The 15,007-nt window shown below is 43.5% G+C and overlaps 1 protein-coding gene across 1 annotated transcript; it reads left to right on the top strand.

Annotated features, from left to right (window-relative positions):
- The first annotated feature begins 12,452 nt into the window (after positions 1-12,452).
- LOC146209801 (thiol S-methyltransferase TMT1A-like) lies at positions 12,453-14,736 on the top strand. The gene is made up of 2 exons (XM_084581177.1): positions 12,453-12,563; positions 14,503-14,736. The coding sequence occupies exons 1-2, from the start codon at positions 12,453-12,455 to the stop codon at positions 14,734-14,736; spliced, it is 345 nt and encodes a 114-aa protein (XP_084437303.1).
- The last annotated feature ends 271 nt before the right edge of the window (positions 14,737-15,007 follow it).

The following is a 15,007-nucleotide window of genomic DNA, read 5'->3' as shown; positions in this document are numbered from 1 at the left end:
AAAAAAAACTCGTGGCTGAGTGGTAGCATCTCCGTCTCACACTCCGGAGACCCTGCTTCGATTCCCACCCAGCCCATCTTGGAAGTTGCTTTTTATTTATGAAGTGCATGCCGGGATTTATCGCTCACGGCCAACGCCGCCGACGCCGACGACACCGGCTTTTCTGCGACACGAGCTCCTTAACGCTACCGCGTTAAAATAGGTTTAGGTAAAAGGCAGACTGAATCACTGTAGACATGACTACTCGCCAACGCACTGTTTCCTGGGTTTCCGACATTAATAAAGCAATTATTCATCGCATTTATCTTTTCAAAGCCAGATAGCGTGCCACTGGCGGTTGAGATTTCATTTATTTCAACAGCATTCCTTATATGCATTAGCTGGTTGATCTCTCGCCATAACTGTGTTCCATTACTATATATCGGGAAAGTTTGTTTATATAATACTTTTCGCATGCCTCATCTCAGCATTCAGGCTATTTCTAAACATTTTAGACTCTTTGAAGAGGAAAACATCGCGTGTTTGCAAACAATTATGGTACATCTTACTTTTGCGTTGGATGTCTTTATAAAGAGTTTTGTTCATCCAGGGTTCCCTATACTTTTTCGGGTTGCGAGTCAAAACACTGCAAGAACTTGGTTAGAAATGCGGAGTATGCCAAATTAGCGTCGTCTATCTCATAAATGCTATCCCAATTAGTTCTTTCAATCAAGGACCTGAATGTGCATAGGGATTCGTCACTAATATCTCGGAACTAATATTTAGGTCTGTTATATGTTTTTTTCTTGCGTGCAATATAAATTAAACAAAAACTGGTAAACGGTCACTCATATCGGCAGAGAGTACGCCAGATGCAGTGTGAGGAGATTTCCCATTTGTAACACAGATATCCGGTAGTGTAGACGTAGCAAGTGTTATCCTAGTGGGGATAGTTATGTTATTGAAACAAGCATGTGAGGAGATTAGACTAAAAAATTCACGAGAGTGTAGATGGTCAGACACTAAGTCTGTGTTGATGTCGCCCATCAGGACGAGTGGCAGTTTTGTGGAACTGACATATGAAAGAAAGCTCTCAAAAAAATGTAAGAAATGCATCCTATTGCCCGCAGGAGGCCTATATATGCCAGCAATGATAACATGTGGTAGGGCAACGGTCAAGCATTCAACACTAGGTGTCAGAGTGGTGAATTCAGCAACAACAGAATGGGCATAAACATCCTTTACATACACAGCGAGGCCACCTCCTCTGCGATTTGGCCTAAAAAGGCCGTTATACTTATGATCGACCAAGCGAAAATGATCTTCATTAGATGTATCCCAAGTTTCAGTCAAAATAACAGCATCAAAATTCACATTTAAAGAAAAATACTCAAGTTGGTCGCCCTTATTGTTCCCGCTAGATACATTTAGATGAATAGTAGAGATTTTTTCTCCGCTGCAGTGAAGTTGGCATTGAAACATGCGTTATTGTAGTAGGCGCAAACGGAATGATAATCCATAGCGATATCTAGCGCACTTGAAAACAGGCGAGTGAACTATGAAACCCATCTACTCTGTCATCTTCTGCAGGTCGGACTTATCTTTTAGCCTGATGACGTCAGAAAGCTCGCTCTTTCGCGCAAGAATTTCACCGCCACTGGTCCGGACATATTTCCAAGGCACTTCTTTCATACGCGCTTTTGCTGCTCCCATTAACTGCTTATTGGCGGCCGTCAAATGCTCATTCGCAAAAATCGTCCCTTTGTCATCGTAGCCAAGCATTTCATTTGTGAACCTTTGCTTCTATTCTAGTGGAAATTAAGAAGACGAAATGGGCATGGGCAGGACATGTAGTGCGAAGAGAGGATAACCGATGTCCGCTTAGGGTAACAAACAGGATTCCAAGGGAAGGAAAGCGTAGCAGAGGGAGGCAGAAAGTTAGATGGGCGGATGAGGTTACGAAGTTCGCGGGGGTCAGGTGGATGCAGCTAGCACAGAACCGGGTTAAGTGGAGAAATATGGGAGAGGCCTTCGCTCTGCAGTGGGTATAGTCAGGCTGATGATGATGATGATGCTTCTTTGCCTTGGCTAGAAAAGCATGACGCTTGTTTCGGCGGACGAAACGGACGACATTGCTTGTCCCGTTAGAGTTGCGCGTCGGAACCTTGTGACTTGTGCCAACATCATCATCAGAGATTGGCTCATCAATAGTCTCCCCAATCTTCTTTACTGCATCTAGAGGATCTGCGGAACTGATAACGTCCTTTATTTCAAGGTTATTCAGCCTGCTGTACAGCTCAAGCTCCTCAAATCTTTGCCCGAGACGTTTGTTTTCATTTCTTAGTGCTTCATTTCATCATCTCACCCAGATCTTTCCTGAGGGCCTTGACCTCATTACTGATTATCTTTGTCTCATCACACTTGTCGCTGCAGTATTTGACACTCTTTTACCGAGCGCCGCTCCAATATCAGTTCACGTTTGCAATCTTCATGTGCCTTCATCACAACTGACTCCTTCGACATGACGCTAGATAATACAAAGCAAATTGAACAAACAGGTTGCGCGGCACTAAGCTTGGCAGCAGTGCATTGCTCATTAAACGCAGTAGCTAAATAGTGTGCTTAAAGACACGTCTGTTACCTGCAAAGGCAGAAGAAATTAGCCCATGCACGTCGCTTGCGCCCTGCTGCGAAACTGAGGTGCAGGCAGAGTCAGCGTCGGCTTATGAGACAGCTGCAGATGGAAGTGCGATGTTGTCTTATCGTTGCTCACAGGAGACGCCCACCAAGAAGCAACAGGGACAGGAATTAGTAACAGCTTTACTCGCCGATAGGTGCAATGAATAATACACCACAACAGTAATCCCACTTTTATTTACGACTCTTCGCAGTCAGGATTTCTGTACACCGCCAGCAGAGAAGCGATAAAATATATTTGACGATGAGTAGTACCATGACGACAGGCATTACAACATGTCTGTTTAAAAGTTTATTGGTTTCTACAAAAAGGTCTCTAGAGAAACACCTACATGCACAATGACAACAATAGACATAGAGCCGCTTCAAAAGGCGTAATAAGAAGCCGACGCTCCAAGCTTGTGGGACAGAGAGCACCGACTCAGTTTTTTAGACGGATAAGTAGATCAGAGAGCAGGCATTCTTAGCGTTCTGGTTGAACAAATTGTTAACCCGCGTTCATTATGTTCAAGCTGTCATATCTTCCCTTTCAGTGCAAACAAAAGGAGAAAAATTGGAAACGGACTTCGGCTCAATTTGGAGCGTGTCGCTGGAACGCGCCTAGCCAGCCGGAGCGATACAGGCCGAGCATTTAAAAGCGTCATTTCACCCGCATGCGCAGCGTGCTATGATGAAGTGCCAACAGATGGGTTTTCAGAGTAAGGGCAGAAATCTTTTCAGAGCGCATGCAGTAGTGTCACTAACGGTGGCACTTTCAAAACTGTGCCATCATGGGTGGGATCTATCGGAAAGTTATGAAGAGAAATTCGGCAGTTGAAGTTTGTTAGATATTTTTGATCCGGTATACCTAGCCAATGTGACTCGAGGTTTGGGAGCACCGCTACTAAATGGCTACAGTGATTTCGAATATCTGGATTCCTTTAACATACTTGGGCATTGCATAGAACATGGTTGCATTGGTTTTCACCTGCGCTGGAAAATGCCCGCAAAGCGAGCTCAAAACGGATTCTTGTTCCGTTATCTGATCCTTGTAGTATAATTTTATTTCTGAAAAATTATCTGATTTTGAGGCATGTATTTCAGATTACTTAGATAGACACTGTTTATTTCATGTTTTTTCCAAAACATGGGGAGATGAAAGAAAAAGCTGCTGGACAGCAGCTTGACAAGCTCTCACCCCCCGTATTCACACAGCCAGCAGCATAGTGCCCAAAAGACGTGTCCATACAGATCATCTGTACAGAAATCATATGAACAATATATTTCTGTGTATATCTATACAGGCATTTAGCCATGGGGTCGGTGCCTTATATCTACAGCCATAACATGTTTCCCGTCAGGAAAGAAAGATGGCGGGAAAGAGCAAAGATGTTAGCCATCTTTCATTATTCAGACAACTTTTTGGAAGGAGGATTACTACCAGAAGGTCGTTTGTAAGGCAGCCTCCCTTTTTTGGCAGAACTTCTTTCCTGATGTCTTCGCTAAGTAGCCCGCATTATGGAAACTCTTATTCAATGTAGTGAACGAAAGTTAGCTGCGAATCACAAGCGCTACAGAATATAACAAACTCTAATTTTAGTTTGGTGCTGTAAATATTTTGAAAAATAATAATGCGCAGCAGTTTGAGGCAGCGCTGGCACAAACCGAAAAGTCGAGTCTTAGGCAGAGAAGGAAGTTTGTCTGTTGTATACGGTTTGCCACCCTAAAGCTACTCAGCTATGGAGACGCCGTAGTGGAAGGCTCCCGAAATACCGACAACACGGCATTGTTTAACGTGCACTGATATCATACAGTACACGGGTACCTATCCTTTCACCTCCATCAATTAGTGGCGGGGATTCAAACCCGCATCCTTAGGCAAAGCAGTCGAGCACCCTAAAAACTGTACGACCAGGCTGAGAGAAGGACGTGCAAAAGTATTTCGCACAGATTAAAGTTGATGGAAACGAACACAACAAGAGATTTTGTTATAGTCTGCACGCAGGCAGCCGGCTGCATGAATAGCTACAACATCCGATGCTCGCATCCCAGGGGGAATTCTGGGTTCTAATCCGCTTGGGTCTGACGTATTTTCCTCATCTGAACCAGGTATACGCGTCAGAATATAATTGGTTTGGTTTGACCGCGTTCGAACTGCAAATGTTCGGGTTTAGCTCTCCATGGTTTGCGATACGTTGTGAAATACCCTTCTGAAATAACCAACCCCAGGACAAGTTCACAGTGATGTGCAGATCTGGCGAGCCAATCAGGAGTCAGGCGCCAGCAGGGTCATTGCCCGGCTGTGACGAACGTATGATTGTATTCGCATTAAAGGCTATAAGCCACGAAGCGGCGGGAAATAAACAGAGCTATCCTCTTGTATAAAACGTGGCCTGAAAAGACTAGGATTATTTGCCACGAGCATTTATGTACGTGATTGCTTTTAAAGTACAGAAAACACTTGTGCCTACTATGTTTATGGGAAACGGATGTATGATTGCTTTTAAAGCACAGACAGCACTTGAGCCCATTCTGTTAATGGCAAACGGATGTGCATGGTTTTCAAAGTTTTTACGCATAGATCTGTTGCTTTTTTGCGTTTCTATGGTGGTGGTTTTATAGAACACTTAAAATCGTAGCTTCATTGCTGCAAGGTCTTTTTTAATGAAATGTGTTGCTTCGGTCATATTTTCAACTGTGGCTTGTAGCAATGCAAGCTCCCTCGGGGAACACCTGTCCCTGCATGACGACTTCTTAAATGTGGACTATTCTTGTTGGAGCAGGTTTTGACGACATTATGTGTATATAAATGTAAAGCAGTACTTGTTTTTTGCTTTAAGCAGTGTGCATAAAAAACCCTTGAAGTTACATGTACCACTCAAACGCTGCTTTTACGACAGACTGCTGAATCATGAGCTCGTTGTTACGACCCTTTTACCCACACCTTTGGGTAGCGTGCCTTCACTTCTTCGGCTTCGTCCTCCTACCACTACTTCTCATATCGCAGAGAGCACGTGAGATCTTTTTTGTCACTATATACCGCTTGGGAACCGCAGTCTTTGCTGATAGCATCGCAAAGGCACGACGGCTTGCACTTGGACCTCTGAGTTCGCTAGAATCCCGTTTCCCAGCGCTGAAAGAAAGAGGCTTGCTAAGTGTTCTAGAGATTGGAGCTGGAGACGGAGGCAACTTCGAGCATATTACACGCGCCATCCAATACACGAATGTGGAGCCTAACAAGGAATTTGGTCCGACCTTTCTAGAAGAACTCAAGCAGAATCCAAAGGTAAGTAGGAGCATTCTTCAAGCCGGGTTACAGCGCCACAACGTAGGGCTTTAAACAGTTTAAACGGTTCTTTTAGTCTTACTGTCCGAATGCGATCAAGCAAAGTTTATAGCAGGGATATATAATAAACAAAGTGCATACTGACATCGATAATGAGTACTGGATGCAGAAAATCCAATAACATCTCCGACTAACGTATAAAATATTTTATGTCATTATTTGGCATAATTTCCAAAATGGACTGATGTATTAACAGGCGCCATATGTGACGGAATGCGGGTTATTTAACTCCAGAGTCTACAACATCGAGATGTCGCTCAGTACATGGTCTGCTTGCCTTTTGACTCCAAAGAAGCTGTTCCTCTGTGGCCGGGTTCGATCTCGGGTAGCTTAGCTCAGCAGTTCGTTCCAGTCACTCAAAGTGGTAGGGCGAATCCATAGGCGGCCTTATGTTAAAGAAATGCTGACGGTGAAGAAAAAACAGTGACCAAATAAAAAAACAAGACGTAAACGGAAAGGTCATGGCACCGGAAAAAGTGATTCGTGCTGAAGAATTGCAAAAACATGAACTAAAATGCGAAGATCAATGAAATGCGCGTGCGTTGAGAAATGTGAAAGCGCGAGCTATTAACTCTTGCCTGCTGGTACGCAAAGCACTTCAGGATGTCGAACTTCTCAGGTACATGAAGCACTCTTCGATTGAATAGCGCCCTGAAAAAGAAGATGGTGACAATTTGAAACAAAATCTTTGCTGTTTAGGTTAGTGTCTTTCTATATAAAGCAGTTTAGGGCATCAGCTTATAGAACAAAAAAAAAAAAATAAAATAGCCGTGTTTTGGGGACTAGCACTCTGTAGCCTGCTTTTTGCACACCATTATTTGAATCAAAGAAAAATACTTTCATCTCACCCCAAATTTAACGGTCAATAACTTTGCTTCCTTTAGATGGATAATCGAAACTGATACGACCACTTCGTAACCATATTATTGAAACGGCTATGTATCGATGGTATGTCATTTATTAAAAGCATGCCGTGTCTGCAGTTATCCACAGTACAAGTAGGCTCGGTTTAAGGGTTTAATGTACTAAAGCGACTCAGGCTATGGGAGACACAGCAGTGGAGTGTTCCGAAAATTTTGGGAACCTGAGGCTCTTTAACAAGCACCAACATCGAACCACTCACAGGCGCCTTGCTTTTCTCTCCCATCGAAAAGCAGCCGCCGCGGCCGGGATTCGATTCCGCATACTAGTACACATTAGCCGAGCACCCTAGACAGTACACCATCACTGCGGGCCACAGAACAAGTGCTAACATTTCCATGCGCATGCGTTTCTGGCGTGACACAAACATTCCGAACTTTGCTTTATTATCCATGACATGTTTAAAATCATAAGAAAATAGTCTCGTAAAATAGGAATAAGGAAGAAACAATCGATTTAGTTTTTTTTTGGCGGCTGCGACGAAGCGAAGTACAGGGCAAGAATTGCGTATTTCCCTTACCGTACCTATACGTCTCGACCACGAAGGACTGCTGTAAATGATATTTTACAGGAATCTTTTGCTGGATACATAAGGTTTCAGGAATCACTGCATATTTTCTGGCTTCTAAGGTCAAGTGTGCCGTAAGTGTGTTGATGTCAATTCCACAGCTCGTAGCAATCTGGCATGCAACTGTCTGCTTTTAGAACCAGAAGCCCAGTTGGAGATGTTAGCAAATGCACTGATTTGGATATCAGCTTGCCGTTTATTCATGAGCTGAATAATTCCGCGTTAAAACATCAGTAGTTGTTTAGCTCTGGTTAACCCTAGTTGAATTGCGAAATAAAGGGCGGAAGCGTCTTTTGCCTCCCATATTATTCCCCTATTACGCCCTATCAATGTAAGGTGCTACATTATTGGGGACACTTATGCTCATTCTTTAAGGGTATGACGTGAGAGCGTAAGCTACGAGCCCACATATAGAGTCACGCTTCAACCAAGCCCTATGGACGCGCCTGCGTGCCGGCACGTAGGGGTAACGAGTATGCAAATGGTTTTGGCCGGCTGATTCTGATATCCCCCTCCCACAAGAAAGGAGCGAACGGAGTTGACAGCTCCTGCCCGTGGTATAGAGGTAACATGAAATCAAAATTCATGGCAGGCGGATTTTGTTATGAGGAGACCGTAGTTATAACAAAACAGAACTGCGCGAAGGAAACCGGACGAGTAGGCACGAATACACACACACATAGCGCAGATTTCCAACTGACTTCATTTAGCGAAAGCAGAATGCTTATATAGGTTATCACAAAAAAGCGAAGAGACAAGAAAAAGCAACATGCGCACGGTCTCTGTTTTTTTTGTGATAACCTTTATAAGCATTCTGCTTTCGCTAAATGAAGTCAGTTGGAAATCTGCGCTATGTGTGTGTGTATTCGTGCCTTCTTGTCCCGTTTCCTTCGCGCAGTTCTGTTTTGTTATAACCATGAACCGACTAGCCCAACATCACGTCGTCTTACTGGAGACCGTAGCTACTACGCCTCTTCAAGGCGTAGTTGCGGCCACCCGAGGTCTCGCTTTGGCTGTTGGAGTGTTGCTATCGCTATAAAAACGTTGCCTCACAACTCCTTCTTTTCTAACCTCACGGCGTGCATGATAGTGAGCAGTTTTTCTATCAGGTGTAGACATATAAACGGATCGGCCGCTGACATAGTTCAAACTGGCAGGTAGAGCCAGCCGTCTACGCTCACGTTGTCAAGTTCACAAAGGAAGGCACCATGAAGGATGTAGTAAATCTCGATGAAGTTTTAAATTTTACCAGCTACCATTCTGCGGTGCCGTTTTTAATGTTCGACCGTCGCAGCGAGGTCAATTGAATAGCGTCCCCGATGGTCATCATGTCCGGTAAAGATAATTGATTTCTACAGAACATTCGTCTCGTCAGTGCCATTCGCTGTAAATTTCCAACACAATTCCTGTGCCAAGTTGCCGATATGTCTTCATGTAGTAAGAAGGCTTTCATGGCACCAAAAGCAAGCAGAGGGCTGATCTCCCAGTGATGTGTCAGCGCAACACAGTAAAAGACAGAACGAAGGGATGTTGACGCACAAGCGCTGAACTTCCAACTAAAAACTATCAAAAAATTATACCCATATGCTGATTCCAAAAAAAGACGTTACGTAATGTGTCACTTCGTTAAGCAGCTACATTTATTTATTTAGGTATTAAGTGAGCAGACGTTTCTTGTAATAAATATTATTTTGAATTTCCGCGCTTGTTGGTCACCTTGACTTCTTTCTTTTCCTGCGTTCGCCGATATTCATCATGAAACACTCACAATAGCCTGTTTTCACCTCCTTGACAATCTAATGTTCTTAAACAATCTAGAAACTTGTGTGGCATTCAAATATATCGGCAGCACAATTCGTCTATCAATGCACGGGCGAAATAAAGTTAAGTAAAAAATCTCATCAATATGAAGCGCAGATGAATACCTACAAGAGGTAAAAGGGAAGTCATGGGCTTGAGAGTTAAGGAAGAAAAAGGCAGATCCAACTTGCTGCTCTTCGAGGTTATGCGTCGAAACGCTAGTCAAGCGTCGTTTCTTATGACGTCATATGTATGCTTAAAATAAGCCAGGTCTCTTCTTCCTTTTTTTTTTTCAACACTGCATTACGACACTGGAGGTGATGGATAATAAAATCACCCACAATATTAGCGGAACCTTGCTCATTGGATACCTGATTATAGGAGCAGTGAAATCTAAGAGCAAATCCAAAAAAACAAGTTGTCCTTATGGCTTCCAATCACAAAATGTGTTTCGTATTGTGCGGCTGTACCTTGGGGTGCACAGTTGAAAGTTGCTGAAACGACCATGCAGGCCACGGGAATTCCACATCATCACTGCACTACAGCTCATGTGCTTCATCACAAAGCTGTTTATAGTGGCCGACTATTATTGGAATGCCACCACAACCGGCTAAAACGCGTCGAAAACTAGCTGCGGGTAAATATGCGAAAACAATATGAGCACTAAATGCACAAGCTCTTTCAGGACATATTTCCCCTACTGTCTGCCGGTTTATCAGTACTGCCACCTGCAGTACAGCCAAACTGGGAGGTTTCAATGCGACAATCATTGAGTGAAGGGCATTAACTTCGCTCAATGCAGATAATACTACAGTCTAGCTGGGCCTTAGTCTTAAACTATTGTTATGTAGCATTTCTTGCCTTATTAGTTTTCCTTCAAAGCTGCTGACGCAATACAGCTCGTAGCTCCGCTATATGCGACGGCGTTTATTCAGAATAGGAACAGAAAGCCATTGAAGGGAACTGGAATGGCACGTGCGGTGACGAAAAGATATACCCGCTTCTTGTTGTGTCGATTTGCCTTTCACCGTCTTTTTCAGGATAAGGCATTGTTTTTATGGCGATTTTAGCCATCGCTTCATATGAGCAGCATTTCATATGTAGGTTTCATCTAGCAATTTTCATGCTGGTGTGTACCGCCCCATCAACGGCAGGATATTCCTTTTCAGGGAACGGCCCCCTCTTGTACTTCACAGAAGGGACGAAACCAAAACATACAGGGAGCAACTGAAACATTTAGTCATAGCTTTGGGATATAGAATTCACCAGCTGCATTAATGTCAATTACTTCAAGATGCAGCATCTGTTATGAGATCTGAGGCAGTCGTTTCTTTATGCGTAATAAGTCAGTAGACTGGCATGTTGTATAGTACGCCAATTCCTTTCAGCTTGTACACTGTCACCTCGGATTTGATTAAAACAGTAAGGACATTGGTCCGAGGATTGAGTTTGATCACTTCGAGTTGACATTGAACTAAAGAATCAAAACCCTGCGTCAGCCACTGTCTGTTTATATGACATCCGGATGATCAGTCACCGTTTTTTCTACGAAGGCAACGAACAACACTCCTCGTTTTTCACGATAATTAACGGCGACTCAACGGCCGTCAATTATCTGCGCATCCTTTCCGGGCGGCGCGATTCAGCAAGCGTGTTGCTGTTGCCGGAGTATATCACAGTTACTGTGATGCCATCAGCACAATCTGAAATTTATGGCGCCGCGATGTTCAAGTTACAAATTGCTCCTTCCACGGTTTCCTTGCCAGTGATGGGAGGGAACAGCGGACGTGGTGCTGGTATCCCGAAGGACCGCGATATTGTTGTTAGCACGCAAAGAAGAAAATTGGAAAAAAGGAATAGATCCACTAACGAGAGACGTCTGGTACCACCTTTCTCGGAAAGCCCCAGGAGCAGCTGCTCTACCAGAGCCCACTATACCGAGCATCGCAATAGTTTTCTAATTATGGCTTTGCTTCCTGTCCTATACATCGCTTTGTATCCAGCTGATTCACTCGCTTTTGCTTCTTTCTTTTGGTAGCAACGTTTTGCACTTTGCCGATCGCGAATTAGTGCGAACTGAATGTCATGAAATCATTTCTGGAGTACCAGTGCGAGAACAACGCCCAGCAAAGAAATTGGAAAAAACACGGCGCTCATGTTTGCCCATATTCTATGCTGTGCTTCTTTTTCGCGGTAGTTGTTCTTACAGGGACAACAATACTTCTAGCCTAGTTAGCCAACTTAATAATTGCCACATAACACACTGTTTCCAGATATGAGCATATATATGTCAATATTGAAGCACGAACATTTTCAATGGCAGCACGGTATACCAATAGCAAAAAGTAGCATGACTAATGTTTCTTTGGGACAGTGGTTTTTATTGAAGTTAAGGATTGGCGTTAAAGTTGAGGACAAAGCAGAAGGCTATGGAACGAAAAATAGTAGGTGTAGCGTTGGGAGATAGGAAGCGTGCAGAGTGGGTCAGAGAAATAACTCGAGTTAATCACATTCTAGTGGAAATCGTGAAGACGAATTGAGCTTGGGCAGGGCATGTAGTGCGAAGAAAGGATAACCGCTTAGGGGAACAAATTAGATTCCAAGGACAGGAAAGCGTAGCAGGAGCGGACGAAAGTTAGGTGGGCGGATGAGGTTGAGAAGTTCTCAGGGGTCAACTGGATGCAGCTAGCACAGAGACGGGTTAACTCGAGGAATATGGGTCAGGTCTTCGCCATACAGTGGATATAAGTCCGGCTGATGATGACGATGATGTTGTTAAAGGGCAACGCTAGTAGGAGGTTGCGAGGAGCTTTGACAAAGTATCAAATACGATGGAAGAACGGAAATTGAAAGGAAATCAAACGGGAGTGAAGAAATAAGACTTGCTAAAGTATATACGCCTAAAGTTTCGGTCCAGTCAATGTTCCAGAAATACGGCTATTGCTAGCAAGCTGTACCTGAATTTTAAACACACACGTACGCCCATGGGTTGTAATGAACATGTGCTCCCTAGAGTAAAAAATATGGCCAAATAAATAATGGTAGGAGTAGTAGTAAAAGGCCCTCTACTCAAGGTAAGAAAAACTCTCCACGAACACATCAGGGTACTGTTTTCCGCTCCAGATAGAACTTCAACGGTGGGTCCAGGGCTACGGTGAAGATATGGCCGAACTGACAAGTGGCCATTTTGACGTCGTCATGTTCACTTACCTGCTATGCTCAGCGAAAAACGGAAGAACGATTCTTGGCGAAGCAAAGCGAGTACTTGCTAAGGTAAGTGGCATTTTGTACTCATAAAAGAATATTTTGACAAACGTCCAGTTGTAAGACACTTTGGCTGGTATTTCTTTTTATCACATTTGTAGGTAAAACGCACAGGTCAGCAACCACGGCGCGACTGCAATTTTCAGCCATGACCCCACGACACTTACAGCTATATCAGCATGAATTCAGACGTTATTGTGACGTAAATTGGCAGTACATTTATAATACCATTGGTATATTGAAGAGTGTAACTGTAAAAAAAAAAAAACTTTCTTTAGCAGCGCTATCATATACAGGCAACTAACTTTAAGCTTGACTCGAGTTGGCGACGTGTTGACCTAATGATTTCTGCAGAATGTATTTTAATCCGCCTAATATAATAGCTGCCACATTTCGTGCTTGCAACACGTTAAGAAAGAAGGAACAATCATGAATGTTCCGGAGCTCCGGGAAGCCGGCAAATCTTGTGCGAGTCCGCCAATTCTCCCCTCCGCTGCACAGCTCGAGCTGCATCGTCGGCAAGGCTTTACCTCTGTGAACCTAAAAAGGGTACGAACTGGCACTTCACCACAACCAATTGTGTTGGCGCCGGCGAATGCAGGATGGTTTACATGCGGAAAATATTATAAAGTGATGCACAATATTGCACTACAGCTATGGTGACAAGACGCGCAACTTTATTTCTAGTTTACAGCTCGTATTAGACAGGATTTGCCTTAAATATCAGCTTGCGCTTCACCGGCCGTTTGATACACCAAATATTTTTCTGAAACATCCTTGCTGCAGGCTCTGATGCTTGCTTCGTTTTATGGGAATATTTTCCTGCTGCGATTAAAGTCCTGTTCAATGTACTTGAACTCTGATGCTTACTATCACCTCAAATCCATCTCTCTTAAGGTCTACCCCATTCCAGGTTATGTTCATGCACCTTTAACCTTGCGGCATTCACTGTAGCATTTATTTGGTAGAAACAGGAATTGGTACGAAGAAGAGTACGGTTTGTTCTCCTACTAAATATACAACCTATACAGTACATTTCGCTTAAGCAACCTTTGGCTAGTTTTGATCGGAACGTGTTGTTTTGCTGACGTTTTGCTCTAGCTTTGCCTGAACAAGCCATAGAGGCTATATGTTTGATAAGTTTCTTGGTAGAGTTGTTTCGTAAACCACCATCTGGTTTGAAACCCGGGACATCTGCATGACAGGTGGTCAAAGAAAGCATAGGCCGAGAAGGGCTTTTGTTTTTATTTCCTCCTCACAATGCAACGCTAAACGTAAGGGTGACTGTGTTTCAGAAATGTTTTAGCTTACCCAGCTCGATCCAATATACGTGAAGGTTTACAGTTTGCAAATTATAGCTTGCTTTCAGGTAAGTCACCTTTTCAATGAAATACTTCATCTCTCAATGAACACGTTGGTAACAGTGGGAAACGATGTGCTATAGAACAGAAAGTATGTTTGGGCGTTTTGGTGATTCATCGCTAAGCGGGAAATTATAGCGCAGAAAAGAAGACGGGGGAAAGTGAGCGGACATACCCTTTGTCCGGAAACGAAACACCCACTCGCCCCGTCCTCCTTTGTGCGCTATTATTTGCCACTTAAGATGCACCCAGTCAAAGCGTTGCGGGGCTTAGAAGGATATTCTAATGAAAAACGAAATAACAAAGTTCTTTATCGCGCACCAGCTTATAAGCGTAGCATAAGCGTTTCCTATCTTTATGCGGCACCTCTCAAAATTTCGGGCATGAGAAAAAAAAAAGAACTTCACACAAGAGATGTATCTGAGCGTTCATATTAGCCAAACAACGATGCTAATTTTATACGCAAAATGACCCCGAATATTGTGTAATCCACTTTTAGTATTATTTATGTGCATTTTGTATTAAAATATTTTCAGTGCTTATTACCAGTATATTTTGAAAGTTAATAGGCCTTTGGTATGCTGCAGGGTGGGTACCTTATCTTTCTGGAGCACGTGGCGTACCCGAAGGGCACATGGCAGCGCCTCCTGCAGAAGCTGATGACCCCCTTCTGGGCATTCCTCTGCTGCAACTGCCACCTCGACAGGGACTCTGCAGACCTCATCAAGGCTGCTGGTTTTTCTCATCTAACCATCCGTTACATTCATGTACCTATGGTCTCTGTATTAAGTCGCCATGCTTACGGATTCGCCATCGCATGATTGAAATATTAAAATTAGTCCTCGTTTTCTGAGCCCGCTCTTTGAAAGCTTTTTAACCCTCACTGTAGTTATCTGAAAGTAATGTCGATAAGCCCGATTTTAAAACAGCAATGTACCTAAGCCGTACCATTTCTTCTTTCCTTACTCCCGGTTGTGTTGAAGCCGCTTAGCAAAAATGGTGGTTGTGTTTGTGCCATGATTATAGCACAAGGAGGGATGACCACTTAAGTGTAACTAGAGAAATGGTTCTATTAGAGGAAAGTAAAATAAA

This window comes from Amblyomma maculatum, chromosome 1, assembly GCF_055883805.1.
Source record: "Amblyomma maculatum isolate TAMU_Amacu chromosome 1, ASM5588380v1, whole genome shotgun sequence".
NCBI classification, from domain to species: domain Eukaryota; kingdom Metazoa; phylum Arthropoda; class Arachnida; order Ixodida; family Ixodidae; genus Amblyomma; species Amblyomma maculatum.
Note: the sequence above shows the minus strand (reverse complement) of the source record. Positions and strands in the feature narration are given on the sequence as shown.